The sequence below is a fragment of the Tiliqua scincoides genome, chromosome 2 (assembly GCF_035046505.1).
Source record: "Tiliqua scincoides isolate rTilSci1 chromosome 2, rTilSci1.hap2, whole genome shotgun sequence".
Classification (NCBI taxonomy): domain Eukaryota; kingdom Metazoa; phylum Chordata; class Lepidosauria; order Squamata; family Scincidae; genus Tiliqua; species Tiliqua scincoides.
This window is the reverse complement of record NC_089822.1, coordinates 33,031,713-33,045,826: the sequence shown is the minus strand read 5'-3', so window position 1 is coordinate 33,045,826 and position 14,114 is coordinate 33,031,713. Positions and strand designations below refer to the sequence as shown.

General features: G+C 44.2%; 1 protein-coding gene across 1 annotated transcript in view; it reads right to left on the bottom strand.

Annotated features, from left to right (window-relative positions):
- Positions 1-2,192: 2,192 nt before the first annotated feature.
- Positions 2,193-14,114, bottom strand: part of MRPS27 (mitochondrial ribosomal protein S27) — a 63,657-nt gene continuing 51,735 nt past the window's right edge. The window contains exons 9-11 of the mRNA XM_066617024.1: positions 9,915-10,057; positions 7,492-7,641; positions 2,193-2,502 (exon numbers count right to left, since the gene is read on the bottom strand). Of these exons, the coding sequence (XP_066473121.1) occupies positions 2,263-2,502; positions 7,492-7,641; positions 9,915-10,057 (533 nt within the window). The 3' untranslated portion in view covers positions 2,193-2,262. The remainder of the gene's footprint in view (positions 2,503-7,491; positions 7,642-9,914; positions 10,058-14,114) is intronic.

The window sequence follows — 14,114 nt, the reverse complement described above, 5'->3', positions numbered from 1 at the left end:
TGAGGCCTAATTTGCATTTAGTGACATCCTTCTATTTAAAAAAAAATCTGCATCTCAAAAGACCATAGAGGGTTAATTTGCCAGGAAAATGATGTAGTATCCATGAGTCCCCATCCGGCTTCAAGAAAGAGCACTTCACTATACAATCTCTGTTTATACCATCCCCCTGTATGTATTTTGTTGTTAAAAAATAGCATGTATATTTTCCCCTGGAACATTCCTGTCCTCCAGGAAGAAAGCCAATTCAGAGAGCTACATAGCTCATGCTAGTCTACTGTGGTTTCAGTTTCACCATATGAAAGAGCTGCAGGCCACTGTGGGACAAAACACTGTGCACATATTTTTGTAGGGATGGCCAGCCCAATCCGTAGCATCCAGGCACCCACTGGAACAGTGGCACCAAAGTAGCCGCAGATATACCCCACAGGCACTGTGAAGCTCCCTTTTTAGCCCGACATGGAGTTCAGGTTCCTCTCCCTGCCCAGCTCTCATTCTGCCCTCCCCCTGTCACACAGAGGCTGCACCACCACCCTGCAGTTACACTTACCCTTGGTGGTGGCCCTTTCTCATCCTGCCAGTGCTGACTGATGCAGGCCTAGCTTTATGGGCTTTACAGCACATTTATGGCACCAAGAGCCAACGCTAGGGCTCAGCACCGACACTGGGAGTGTTAAGGACTGGGCCCCAAGTGTACTCCAATAGCCCCAAATTAGTCATCAGAATATGTCCTTGAAGAAAGCAGGCTAACTATCTCCTCCACACCAAGGAATTTTCATTGCACCAAAGGCCAGAGGTTGAAGTCCCACTTGACAGCTTACCTAGAACAGGAAGTAAATGAAGACTATGTAGGGTTTCTTGGTGGACGAAAGAACGAAATTTCTAGGAAGTCTAGAATGAGAAGGGGCCTGCTGAAGATTTTAGGGAGACACAAACAAGTGGCAGCTACCATAATGCAAAGTATGGTTTATAAACTTTGGTTGTAAAGTTTTCTGACCAAGAAGAAAAGCCAGCATAAGTACAATTGGGTACTTCTATAAGTTCGAGATTCTGCAGATCAGAAGCTTGAGGCTGAAAATACATAGTCAGACTTTCAAACCAAACCAAACGTGGAAAACTAAGGATATTTGTGCTGCTAACAGCTTTATGATACATCCCACAAAACAAGTGTAAGCAAGGCTAGGAGGTTACAGAACCCACAGCAGTTCAAGCAACAAAGGACTAATTGTTGCATTATGGTAGCTGCCACTCCCCACGGGCTCCATCCCACAACAGTTCAGTTCATAAAGAATGTACAAATCTTGTGGGAAGTGCAGGGTCATGAATCAAGGTGCTCCTGTAACAAAAGAATTTCCCCAAGTATATGTTTCCTGCATGTTCATGTGCGTGAGAGAGAGAGAGAGAGAATATACATTTGAAAATGTCTGCCTGTCACAGGACTGAGAAAAAATTCCTCCTGAAGGAAACCGACGGTTTGTTTAGACAAGCACTCAAACTCTCCAGCATGCTAGGAGCCCTTAGAAAGGTTCTGAACAGGACATGACACAGCTACTGGGGGGAGCCTGGAGCTCAGTGGCACAGGACCTGCTTTGCATCTACAGGCGAATTCCCAGGATCAAGCCTGGCATTGCCACTCAAAAGGACCTCCGGTATCAGAGCAGGATATTCTCTTTCTGTGTCACTGGAGTTCTGGTCTCAATCAGACAATACCAAGCTAGATAAAAAAGACAGAACTTGGTGTCCAGCTCTTTCAGGTACACTGCCTTGAAAGAAAAAGGTTCCATTTTTAAAAGATACTTTGGTTAACAGCCTGTAACAGACCCAGGAAGAAAGGGCTGGTTGCAAGTCCTTTTACCAAGGGTGAGTGGGGCATACTAAGTGAAGCATTACTACCTTACTGGCAGTAGCCTTTTCCAAAATGGTACGAGAGCCAAGACTGACTGTGGCAATAGCACTTTCAATGCCTTCTCTCACCAGGCTGGTTCTAAAAAGGAAGCAATCTATAAGATGACAACTGTTCTCTCTTAGGCACAGCACATACAAAATGGGGACTTCCAGCAATAATACCTGCTGACTTAAAAGAAAAAGAACCACCACCAAACCCCTCTTGTAAGGGGGCCACATACAAGATGGATCCAGAAAGGCTTAATTTTCACACAGTAAAGGCCATATCTCAACAAGGCTGCCAGGCAAACTTTGTCATAGAACACTCATGGGTTTATTGCCAAGAAAAGCAAGCACGACAAGAGTCTGTGACCAGGACTGTTAAACGGATGCTTTTGCTGCATTCCGGGCTTCCAGCTCCTGCTTGGCTTTCTCTCTTGACTCTCTCTCCCTTTCGGTCAGAGCTGCCCGCTCTTGCTGCCACTCCATCAGCTTCTGCTTGTATTTTGCAACGTCTTCCACTTCAGATGCTGGCAGTTTTTCCTGGACAAGCTGGGTGGTCAGTGTCGCCAAGCTTGCAGAGTCCACCTTGCCAAGCGACTGCAGTTTAGAATGCAGCTCCTGTCACAAAAAGGGGTGAGAAGAAAGAAAAACAACAGTTAATCAGCCAGTCGCACTACACCAGCCCAGCCTGGACCATCTTTTCACTGGAAAGGGATTGTGAAAGCCTACAAGCAGGCACAGCACAGCTGACTTGCATTTGTCTTGGAGAGGGGCATAAGCCACAGTAAAGGAGCATTCCTTCTTTTCTCCCTGGCCAAAAGCAAAGGAGAGGAAAAAAAGAATTTATAGATGAGATTTTTATGTATTTAGCAATAACAAACCAGAGACAAAAACAATCAATTTTTAATTCAGCTAAGTGCTGGGGCAGGCTGAGTTTGCACAATGAACACCATTAAAAAAAACTCTTTCTGCTAACAAATGATGAATGGCTGGCCAGCAATCTACACACTTGAGGGCCTTTCCCCCTCCTAACCCAATGCTGATGCAAGGAGTTGCCCCGAGTTGCTTCTGCTAACCTTCCTTTCAACAGATGGGAATAATTTAAAATAGGCTTACACTAATGGCATACTAAATAGCTCCCATGAGCCTTTGTACTAAGGCCCAGGACATTCCTTTACGGCCCTTTTCTAATGGCACACGTGATCTTAAGCTGAGCACCCCGTATGCAGATGTTGTAATTGCTTTAATTCTGCCTGTGTGGGTGCACAGAGCGGGAGGAGGGTTGGGGGTTTCCATTCCAGTGATACCGAATGTGCCCAGACAGCTGGGCAGTATATCATATCACAGTTTGACTTATATGTGTGGTGCAGTATTTCTTGCGACACACCCTGATGAATCATAAAAAATATTAATTCTCTTAAGTGCTTGAAGATGCAGGCCATTTGTGGTTATGGAAGTTTTACTGGATGGCCTGATGTTCCCCAGACAAAAGGCAAATTAATTGCCTTAATGGAGAACCCTCCCAGAAACTGGGAAGAGAACTGCCTTGGAAAGAGACACGAGGCTGGCCAGCCAGCCAGCCATTTCTAGTCTGCTCCCTTAAAAAACAAACAAAACAAACAAAAACACCCTTTGTTCATTCACTAAAAAGGATATTGCCTTTTATCTATTTGCTTATTATTAGTTACATTTCTATCCCATCCTTCCTCCAAGGAACTCAGAATGATATAAAAGGTTTTCCACATCTCCATTTTATCTCCACAACAACCCTGTTAGGTCGGCTAGAAGTTAATGACTGGTCACCTATTGAGCTTCCTGGGCAACTCGGGATGTACACTGCCAAAGTGTGTGTGAAATCAGACATTGACAAAATAAAGATCAACAACTGAATGGAAGTGGCCACCCTCCAAGAACCTGACATCACACTGAAAGTGGTAACCAGTGACTGAAGTCCGGCTCTCCAGCAGATGTTTGGGTTTTGAGACTAGAGGCCCAGGTTCACCTTGCCAAACCTGCTTAGTAATGGGTAATCTCGGACATGTCTCTACATCTCCAAATCCTCTCATCAAGATAATTGGAATAAGCATCCTGGATGCGGTTCAGTGCTACAGAAAATAATACATAATGGTAACAAAAATTACCATTTTAGGAAGGCTGACCAAGTCACTCCATATCAAATCCAGCACACTTTTCCTTGGCTAATAATAGATTTGCCTGACACTCAATTAAAAAAAACAAAACCTATACAGTGTCTAGCACTCGTGGGTGTGGTGAAAGTAGAAAACAGGGAATGCTATCTCTTCCCTAACGGGTCTAACTTCAGGGATCAGGAGATCTATTTGAGCATTTATGGTATTTCAAGTGCAAGCAGGGACACTGTGGATTAGCTCCGCAGTTCTTCCACTGGTGAACCACGTTGACAGATAAGCCCTTTCCTAGGAATGTTTCCGGTTTTCCTAGTTGTGCAACATGCTACTGAACCAAAAGCATGAAAAGTGCCTGTGGGATGAGCAAAGGTGGCTCCCTGAGTTCAAGGGGACTTACTCCTTAGTAATTACACTTCAGACTGCAGGCAAAACCTATTGGGGAACTGAAAGGAGCTTCGCAATGCTGCTACCTATTTTTTTTTCTTTTTAATAATTATTTAAACTGCTACATGGCTGCCCATTTGAAAAATCAGGAAGACAATTATGGTTCCTCTACATCCTCTGGCTACCGGACTGTCTGGAGTGTGTAAGCCACCATGTCTGCTCTTTTCCTTCAGGCTAGTTTTCATCAGTCCTTTCCCACTCCAGCTGCACTTTACTTGACTCTTTCGCTCTCTTCACATCAAAGCATTTGAGCAGCCCCACTGGCAGGAAAGGGGACTCTGCAGCTACACAATTCATGTCACTCAAAGTTGGGAAAACTCCTTGTTTAGCTTAGTGGAAATTATGTCCTCTTGAGAAATGTGACCCCCAACAACATCAAGGACAAAGGAACTGAACAATCCTGCTGCATTGCTGGGCATATAGATCATTGAGGCTCGCTTCACTGTCTTAGCTACCTTTTAAATGCTACTATTCCTTGGGCTTTGTAGGAAGAGAGCTTTGAGTCATGTTCCCAGGCTTGTAGCCAGACATTTTGTGGCGAAGAGGCTGAAGGGGTGGGAATCTATGCAGGAAAGTCAGAAATCCATATATAGGCATACTAACAAGTTTAATGTTGTTTAGATTTTAAAATAATAATAAAATGTAAACATTTCTGAAAACTAAATGCCTAGGGCTTGACCAGTATCCCAATTCTTTTGCACTCTTTAGACAGACGGGGCAGATTTTGTTTTTAATATGCAGTTGGGTAAAATACGCCTGCTGCACTTTTCTTAATCTCCACAAACAAAAGGGCCAGATAGATACTTCTGTAATCTTCAATGGCAGTTGAAAATTCAGGGGAGGGACCAGGGAAATCCCACAGCCTCACCCCACCCCCATGGCTATATCTCCAGGCCTGAATGCTTAGCAGAAGCTGTTCAAAGCACACAACAAAATGCCATGCTGTGGCTTCTAAGCATTGGCTAGCAAGAATTCCTTCCAAGCAAACTGACCCCCAGGCCCTATAATATGGATGCCTTCTGACACACAGAGATCAGCTGTGTGAGCTATACTATTTTGTGTGTGTGTGTGTGTGTGTGTAATCACCTGTGCTACACAATGCTGAGTTTCAGATGTAAAAACACAGCCTTAAAAACACAATAGCATGAGAGATCACCACAAGCTCCAAGACAAGGCTAACATTCCAATTCCAGTGCTTTACCACTGGAAGATAGTATACACTTCTTGTCCAGCTGCACTCAAGCACAGCAAGTTCAGTCCACAGGCCTTCAGATTCTTGTTTTACATCTTCACGAAGGCAGGGTCTACACACCCAGCAAACTGAGAAAACAGACTGTGGCTGCAATCCTGACCACACTTTCCTGAAAGTAAGCCCCATTGAACAAAATAGGACCTACTTCTGAGTGGATCTGGTTAGGATTGTGCCCTGTGTCACTTCAAACTGCAGATGGGGAAATCTCTTCTTTTAAATGCTCCTATACAAAATAACCATTGCCTGAAAGCAGAAAATTAGCACAGTAGGGAGCTGGTTGATTTTTCTCCCTCATATGCTCATTTCTTATTTACAGAAAGTTTGATAATATTAAAAAATAGTATTGGAATAGTGGATACAGACCATTCTAACCCCTTCTTCTGGTCCACATACCAGGCCTAATCAATGGAAGGAAACAGGTCAACATTCTCCCCAGAGTCCCTCCCCTGCTTCTACAAGAGATGGAGAGCTCAGTCCTAGCCAACTTTCCAGCACTGATGCAGCCATGCCAATGGGATGCATCCTTCATCCTGCAGTGGAGCACAGTTACAGAGGCCTCCTCAAGGTAAGGGAACATTCCCTTAACTTGGGGCTGCATTGCACTTGCATCACCACTGGAAAGTTGGATAGGATTGTGCCTGGGGCTGCAACCTTATGCACAAAGGCTTGGGAGGATGTTCCACTGAACTCAGAGAAACGTATTTCCAAGGAAACTTGATACACTCCAGCTGCAAGTCTTCTTCAACAAACCTGTCAAGTTATGAGCATCTCACCATGGAATACAGTGTTACAGCAGCATCACAGATGTCCCTTTGTCAAGCTTTCACCACTATTTTGCTCCCACCACCGGGTATGACTCTGAAGGGGGGGGCCCTCCTGCACACAGTGGTGAGGCTCCCTGCAAAACCTAGTGCTTTGCATCCTCTCTAGCTATGCCACTGAGAAGGCCTTTCCAGTGACAGAGGTATAAATCAGGTCAAAACCACAATTAGGAAAATATACAAAGAGACTGCCTAAGGTTCAACACCCCCCCCCCCCCACTAAGCCACTGCTTAGAATAAACATAGAATCAAAGTCTAAGCAGATGTACTCAGATGAAACAGTCATTAACTGATTACATATGGAACAAGTTTGGCTCAGAAAAAGCAATAGTTTAGACTAGAGCTTCCTGAAGAGGAATCTGACAAGAATGTGATGCTACAACATAAGTTTTGTTGTTCATTTTTCATGTACATCTGCAAATACAAAATGTGTCAGAGATCCCAAGACTGCCAAATGTTCGTGTTTAGGGTATTTATACGTGGTTTACATGACTGTTATGGAACATTTCCACTTGAGAAATAGTCATCTGCACTCACTAATACTCACATGGGGAAGGAAGGAATCCGAGCTTTGTTTATCTGTTTGACAATAGGTGAAGAACACAACGTGTCTAAGGAAACCAGAGACAGTGCAAGGACAAGTAAATGAGCGGGAGTGACACTCTGCTCTCGTTAGCAGGCAGCTGACTTATCAAGTCTGATGTATGAAAAGCAAAAACAACATCCCAGCAACCAGGCAACAGACAAGTGGCCTAGAGCACCTTTCTCACAAGTCAATTTCCTGTTTGAAGCAGTAGGAAAGTAATTCAATGTCAGTGTTGAGAGCATTTCTGGAGTGCTGCTATCTCAGAAAAAAAAAAAACAGGCGCATGTGTCCCATATACTGTGCACAACAGCTACAAGCTACTCTCGGCTAATGGCTGAATGGAAAGAAATTGCGTACCCTGAACCTGTTAAGGTACTCAGGCAGACGAGGCATCTCTGCTTCTTCATCCAGTGCTGCCGGTTGTGGGCTTTCTTCTGCATCCTTGCTGTTTTCTTGAGAACCTTCAGTTGCAGGAGTGGCCTGCAAAATGGCTGCCAGAACATCCATCTTTGGAACAAAAATGGGAAGAGATAGTAAGTGGCTTGTAAAACTGCTGGATAGCTTAAGTGTTGCCTAAATTGAAGGGATAGTCATCAATGTGTAGCACCACTTGACATCTCGATGCAATCTGGAGATCCTTGCTAAAAACTTGAAATACTGGCAATGTTTTTTGAGAGGGACATTTCTAGCCTTCACAATCTCAGTCTGAACACATGAGGGCAAAAGGAGGGTGCCATGCAGACAGCACCCTAATTTGTTATTTATCCAAGACTGAAAGATGGAACAGTCCTACTAAAACAGTTCAGTTCTTTTCACATTTAAGGGCAAAACATTTACCAAACATCTTTCAAGAAAACAAGTACATAAAGTTTTTAAAAAAAAAAAAAAAAAAAAACCAATGCATAAATGTACAAATGATTTGGCAATAAAATAGTTGACTAAAGGCCCAATTCTATGCATCCCCCCCCTTTGATGCAGGTGCACCAAATTAGCTCCTGCTGTATCCTGCAAAGGGGGTTAGTCCAGGAGGTCTCCTCTGGAGATGACTTGTACGCTGAAAACTTTTATGTATCCCCAGGTGCAGAAGTAAATATCCTCTTGAATAAGACAGGAACATGGAGGAACAGTAAGTGCTAGGCATTTAAACTTCCTGTTCTTTCTGTATCAATGTGACTATGTATAAAGGTAGAGAAGGGAGATTCTACTCCTATAAGGAAGAAGCATTTCATGCAATACAATTTAAAAGAAAAAGATTTAATAGCCAAGAATCCATCTCCAATAATTTCACTGCACAGACAATGGAGTTTTGACTGAGGGCACAATCTAAAAGTGCCCTTTGTGCCTCCTTGAGAGGAAGCTGGGCCAACACTCTGAGAAATGCCAGCCTGCAGAGTCTGATGCAAGCCTCCGTGATGGTTTCCTCCTCGCAAGTTGCATCGGCCCAGCTGGGCTGATGCAAGGAAAAAAGGTAGGCGGGGGAAGCAGGAGGGAGGTGTTCCTGGGCAGGGGAAGGACAGGCGGTGGGTCGCCTAGGGATGGGCGGGTGGAGAGCGGGAGGCGGGTCTGGGATCCGGCAGTTATGCAGGATTCCAACCCCTGTTCCCAGGGAGAATGGAGTGGCCTCAAGCTGCTCCGCTCTCCTTGGACTTGTGCTACCTCAAGAGGTGGCGCAAGTCCAAGGAGACCCATAGGGACCAGCGGCCCTTACCCAGGGGTAAGGGGAAAAGTTTCCCCTTGCCTCTGGCTGAGCTGCTTATGGCCACTATCCTGTGCTGGATACAGCGCAAGCCTCTTGGCATGCCTGTTCCAGCATAGGGCAGGACTGCACCTTGAGTTCACTGAATTCCCACTATCTACTCTGAAAGAAGCAGCTGTAGAAAGCAAAGCTCTGCTAATATACCTTGCTTCATCTAACACAGGATAACACCCCAACATGATCAGGAAGTCAGAATAGTATAACTTGCTGGTTGTGTTCCTTTGGGCTTCTAAAAATAACATTCTCTTCTCAGGGTGATGGCAACTGACTCAACGCACATTAGAACAATGTGAAATAATAAGACCACTGCAGGGAACAAACATGAAGTTCTCAACCACCTGCTGGCAATCTAACTCTGAGAATCCATCTGCTCCATTCTCAAAAGGCCCTGCTTTACAAAATGATCCTCCACTAAACTAAAAATAACACTAAGGCTGCAATCCTATCCACACTTTCCTGGGAGTAAGTCCCATTGATTATAATGGGATGTACTTCTGAGTAGACATGCACTGGGGTCTGTGTTTCATAATTCCTGGTTTGGAAATACAAATCTTGGCGGCTCATAATGCACACATCATATAGACCAAGCATTACAGCCCACAAGAGTCCTTCACCTTGGATTTTAATACAAACCAGAGAAGAAGTCAACTCATCCCTCCTGTCAGAAGGACTAGGAACACCTGTCAGAAGTACTGCATAAAGTAGATTCCCCCAAGGCTCCTCACACCTGACTTGCAGCTGTAACAGTAAGGCAGGAGCTGGGGAGGAAAGCTGGAAAGAGAGGGGGGGGGTTCTCCATTCCTCTCTCCCACTGCTGCAGACCAGCATCAAGAAAGGTAAGGGGGGGGGAAGGAGGAAGAGATTGGAAACATGTGCTGCTCTGAGCATAGCTGGGGCACAACGGGATCCAAGTTGGCTGGTGATTAGTTCAGCAATAAACCAAGCCCTTTCCCAAGTTTTGCAGAAAATAATTTGTTTTTCTAAATCCAATTAGGCTACATGTAAGTTTTCTTTTTCCACTTACAGCTTCTTTGCAGAGCTTCACCTCCTCAGGTAGCAATGCCACATTCTCCATTACTTGCAGGGCTCTGTTCAGATACCCAGGGGTCCACATGAGTGGCATTTGGTGGTAAACAGCTCGGAGCCCCTTGTGCAGTTCCACTTTTCCTGTTATTAAACAGCAATTGTGAAAGTGAATTTAAGACGGAAAACACATTTAATACTGGAAGCGGCTTTCTTGTACTCTGAAGATTTACGGCATGCCAACTTAGATTTACAGGTCATTACGATTTGATTGTCAAAACTAAGCTTCCTGTAAGTCAGCTATCATCAACATAACTGTCAGACAGGAAAACCTGATACTGAACTTCAGTCACTAGATGTCTCTAGCATACAATGCTCTAAATTTAGCTTTTCATCCAAAACTCACCATTTAACAAGATCTAAAATCCATGTTTTTAAGGTGGCCATTCTTATGATGGGTCAGCTTCTGTGAAGACACTGCCTTAAAAGCACCTATATAAGCAATGCCTCTAACAAAATGTCTCTTTTAGCTTTGTTTTGCTAGAGCAGGGGTGTCCAAAGTTTTTAGCAGGAGGGCCACATCATCTCCCTGACACTGTGTTGGGGGCTGGGGCAGGGAGAATTTACATTTAAAATTTGAATAAATTTACCTAAGTTTACATAAATGAAAATATTAAAGGTGAACTTATATAAATGAATGAAGGTCTTGCACAAAGCAAGGCTGGCCTTTCCTTTGCTGCCGCTGCTGCATCACAGATGTGAAACAGCAAGCAGTGAAGGGAGCTCTCATCCCACAGCTCATGTGAGAGGTCAAATAGTCGCCCTCATGCTGAGAGCAGTTGCTGTCGGGCCTGTGAGGGCTCCAACAAATCTCCGGAGGGCCAGAGGCTCATTGGAGACTGGGGGCTCCCTGAGGGCCTCATTGGGAGGCCTCGAGGACCGCAAGTGGCCCCAGGGCCGGGGTTTGGGCACCCCTGTGCTAGAGCTTTCTTGATCCCAGGTTGATTGACAGCCACTGTAGGCAATGGGAACAGTGCATTCTCAGTAGGGTGGGACCAATCACCTCCCAAAGCCTTCAATGGAGGCTCTTTCAGTGCTGTTTCATGCAGCATTTGGCCTTGGAGAAAGATCCCCTAAGTTGGTAGTGATATTACTGAATATAAACACTTTGTGGAAATTCTATTCACACATGTACATACACATAAAGAAGAGGACACAAATATAGAGTGCCTCTGCCCGGTTGGCAGATGTATAAGACCCAAATCCTAAACAATTTTCCAGCACTGGCATAGCGGTGCCAGTGGGACATGTGCTGCATCCTGCAGTTGGGTGTCACTCATGGAGGCCTCTTCAAAGTAAGGGAATGTTGCTCCCTTACCTTGGCGCTGTATTGCCATTATGTTGGTGCTGGAAAGCGGGTTAGGACTGCGCTCTAAGTAGTGTATTGCCCATTGCAGTACTTGCTCCAGTGTTTGTTTCTTTCCAGGCACACATTACGGCTAGGACAGATCCTTGCTTTTCCATGACTTTTGCATTTAATCCTTACCAGAGAAATAGCTTTTTAAAAACAAGTTGCTTCTATTATGCCACTTAGGGCACGATCCTAACCCCTTATGTCAGTGCTTTCCAGCACTGGCATAGCAGTGCCAAAGGCCCATGTGCTGCATCCTGCAGTTAGGTGTCACTCATGGAAGCCTCCTCAAAGTAAGAGATTGTTTGCTCCCTTACCTTGGAGCTGCATTGCCCTTATGTCAGTGCTGGAAAGCACTGACATGTTGTTGGCAACCTTCAGTCTCGAAAGACTATGGTATCGCGCTCTGAGAGGTGCTTCTGGAACAGCGTCTAGTGTGGCTGAAAAGGCCAATTCGGGAGTGACAATCCCTTCCACACTGGGAGCAAGTGCAGTCTGTCCCTGGTCTGTCTCCCTGGCTATGGGCCTTCCTTCTTTGCCTCTTAGCCTCAGACTGTTGGCCAAGTGTCTCTTCAAACTGGGAAAGGCCATGCTGCACAGCCATAATACCATCATGTTATATACTGTTGGATGAGGAATGTCCAGCTGAATGCAATGCAAAAAACCAGAGTGAAACATCTCCTTTTTATCAAAAGTTATGGCCAAAAATCCAGAGAACAAAAAATGCATGGAGCCCTATGGAAAGTGAAACTGAGCTGTATCGCGTGTTTACACGCGCGTAGGCGACCTTGCCTTAAACTGTCAGAAAGGGCAGGCTGAGAGGAATCCATGACTTGGTCCTAATGCAATAAAAAACACCTGAGAAGGAAGTCCCTTCCTCCAAGCAGACGAATGTATTGAGCCCTATGGAAAGTGAAACTAAGCCTCATGGTCACGTGTACTCGCGAGTAAGCAAACATGCCGTGGCTGGTGGTCAGGCCAGGCAAAGGGGAATGTGAAGCCACCAGAATGGTCCTGATCTGATGGAACTGGAGCTCAATAAATGCTCCAGAAGGCAGCCTCCTACCCACTAAAAAGGTTTAAACAGAAGTTCTTAAATTGAACTGGGCACTGGGTAGGGCTGAAAACCTTACTGATTTTGGAGGGGGGGGTGTTATTGCAGGCAGGCTACAGAGGAAATTCACTTGGTGGAACAGGGCTGGCTTTTGCTTATTTAATTATTTGTTTTTCTTTAATTATTTATACTTATTTAAATAATTTGCCTGATGATGTCACTTCCACCATGACACCACTTCTAATGGGTCTTGGACAGATTGTCATTCTAAAAACTGGGTCCCAGTGATAAAAGTTTGAGAACTACTGCAATAAGGTGTTAGTAAGTTGACACCCGGGGGAGGGCTGACACCAATAGTGACCAAAATCACTAAAATAATAATTTGGAAGAATAATACCATCATGTTATATATCAATCAATGCATAATTTCATGCTGAATGTGTTCTATTTTTGTTAAATCGAATGGTACAGCCAAAAAACCAGTGTGGGCGGAGTGATGGTACATCACCATGGCCACCACCTGGGGTGTTGCCCCGCCCTCTGCGGGGGGGGGGGTGACATGCTGGCATCCGGTGTGACGCGAACCCTAGTGACGCCACTGGTGGGGAAAATCTCTGCAGATCTTCCCGTGGATTTTTGTAGAGGCTGTTCTTTTCTCTACTGCACATACTTTTTTAGTGAAGTATTTTTGTCATACAATAGCTTTTAAATCTTCATGATCTCTGCTTCAGTGTTCTTATCTGAGAACAATGTCTTCTTACTTCTATATCAGAAAAGCATATTTTTTAAGACTTCTTAACTTTGGTTGTTTTGAAAGAACCAAACAATGTTAAAAAAAACACTCAAAAGGAGAGGGGAAAGATGACATTTTTGTAATTCAGACATAATTTGTAGGTGGTATGTTAGTACAATCTTTCTAGGTGCAGAATTTGAGTTCCTTGAAGATTACTATCCATACTTGTGACTACAGGTGGCTTCACATGCGACGTGAATTAGATTGATGTATTCGATTAACACATTAGGTTATCTACATGCAGGTTTCATGCTTTTTCCTACATGGAAAAGGCCTTTCAATGCAGGAAATCTAGAATATGTTATCCTAACTACTGTCAAGCTTACAACCCAATTACTTGTTGATGAAACATTTTCATGAGCAAGATCTAGCCATCACTCTTTTCATTCTGGCAAACCCCAACCATTAATGTTGAACATCTCAAATGAGGCCTTGCTTATTTTACAGGAGTTTGTATCACCTTTAACAGTTTACATTAATCGCAACAGCACATCTAACAATGCAATCTATTGTGATACACTTTCATCTCTCAGGGAGTCACTGCAGTGTATGCACAAAGAACAGCTTACTGGGCTATGGCTAAATATAAGCTGCTAGAGTGCTGCAGGCCAGTCTGTGCCCACAGACATCTTTCACTCTTTGCAGAGGACCGTTCCATTAGAGTCGACAAGACTGCAGAATGCATGACATAGCAGAAAACAGTTTTTGATCTTCTGAATCAATGTCAGGAGGGTCACTCACACTCAACAATCAAATTGCTAACTACAGTGTATTCTCAAATTATTCAGCATATGTTTTAATATATAAAATGCTTGCTGTAGATGACGACAAAATGCATTTGTGTATCAATAATTTTAACCGCAAACCAACAGTAATGAGGAAAATTCATTGCCAGTTAGTTTAGAGCTTTCATCTTTTTTCCAACTGGACCTGCAGTTTTGTC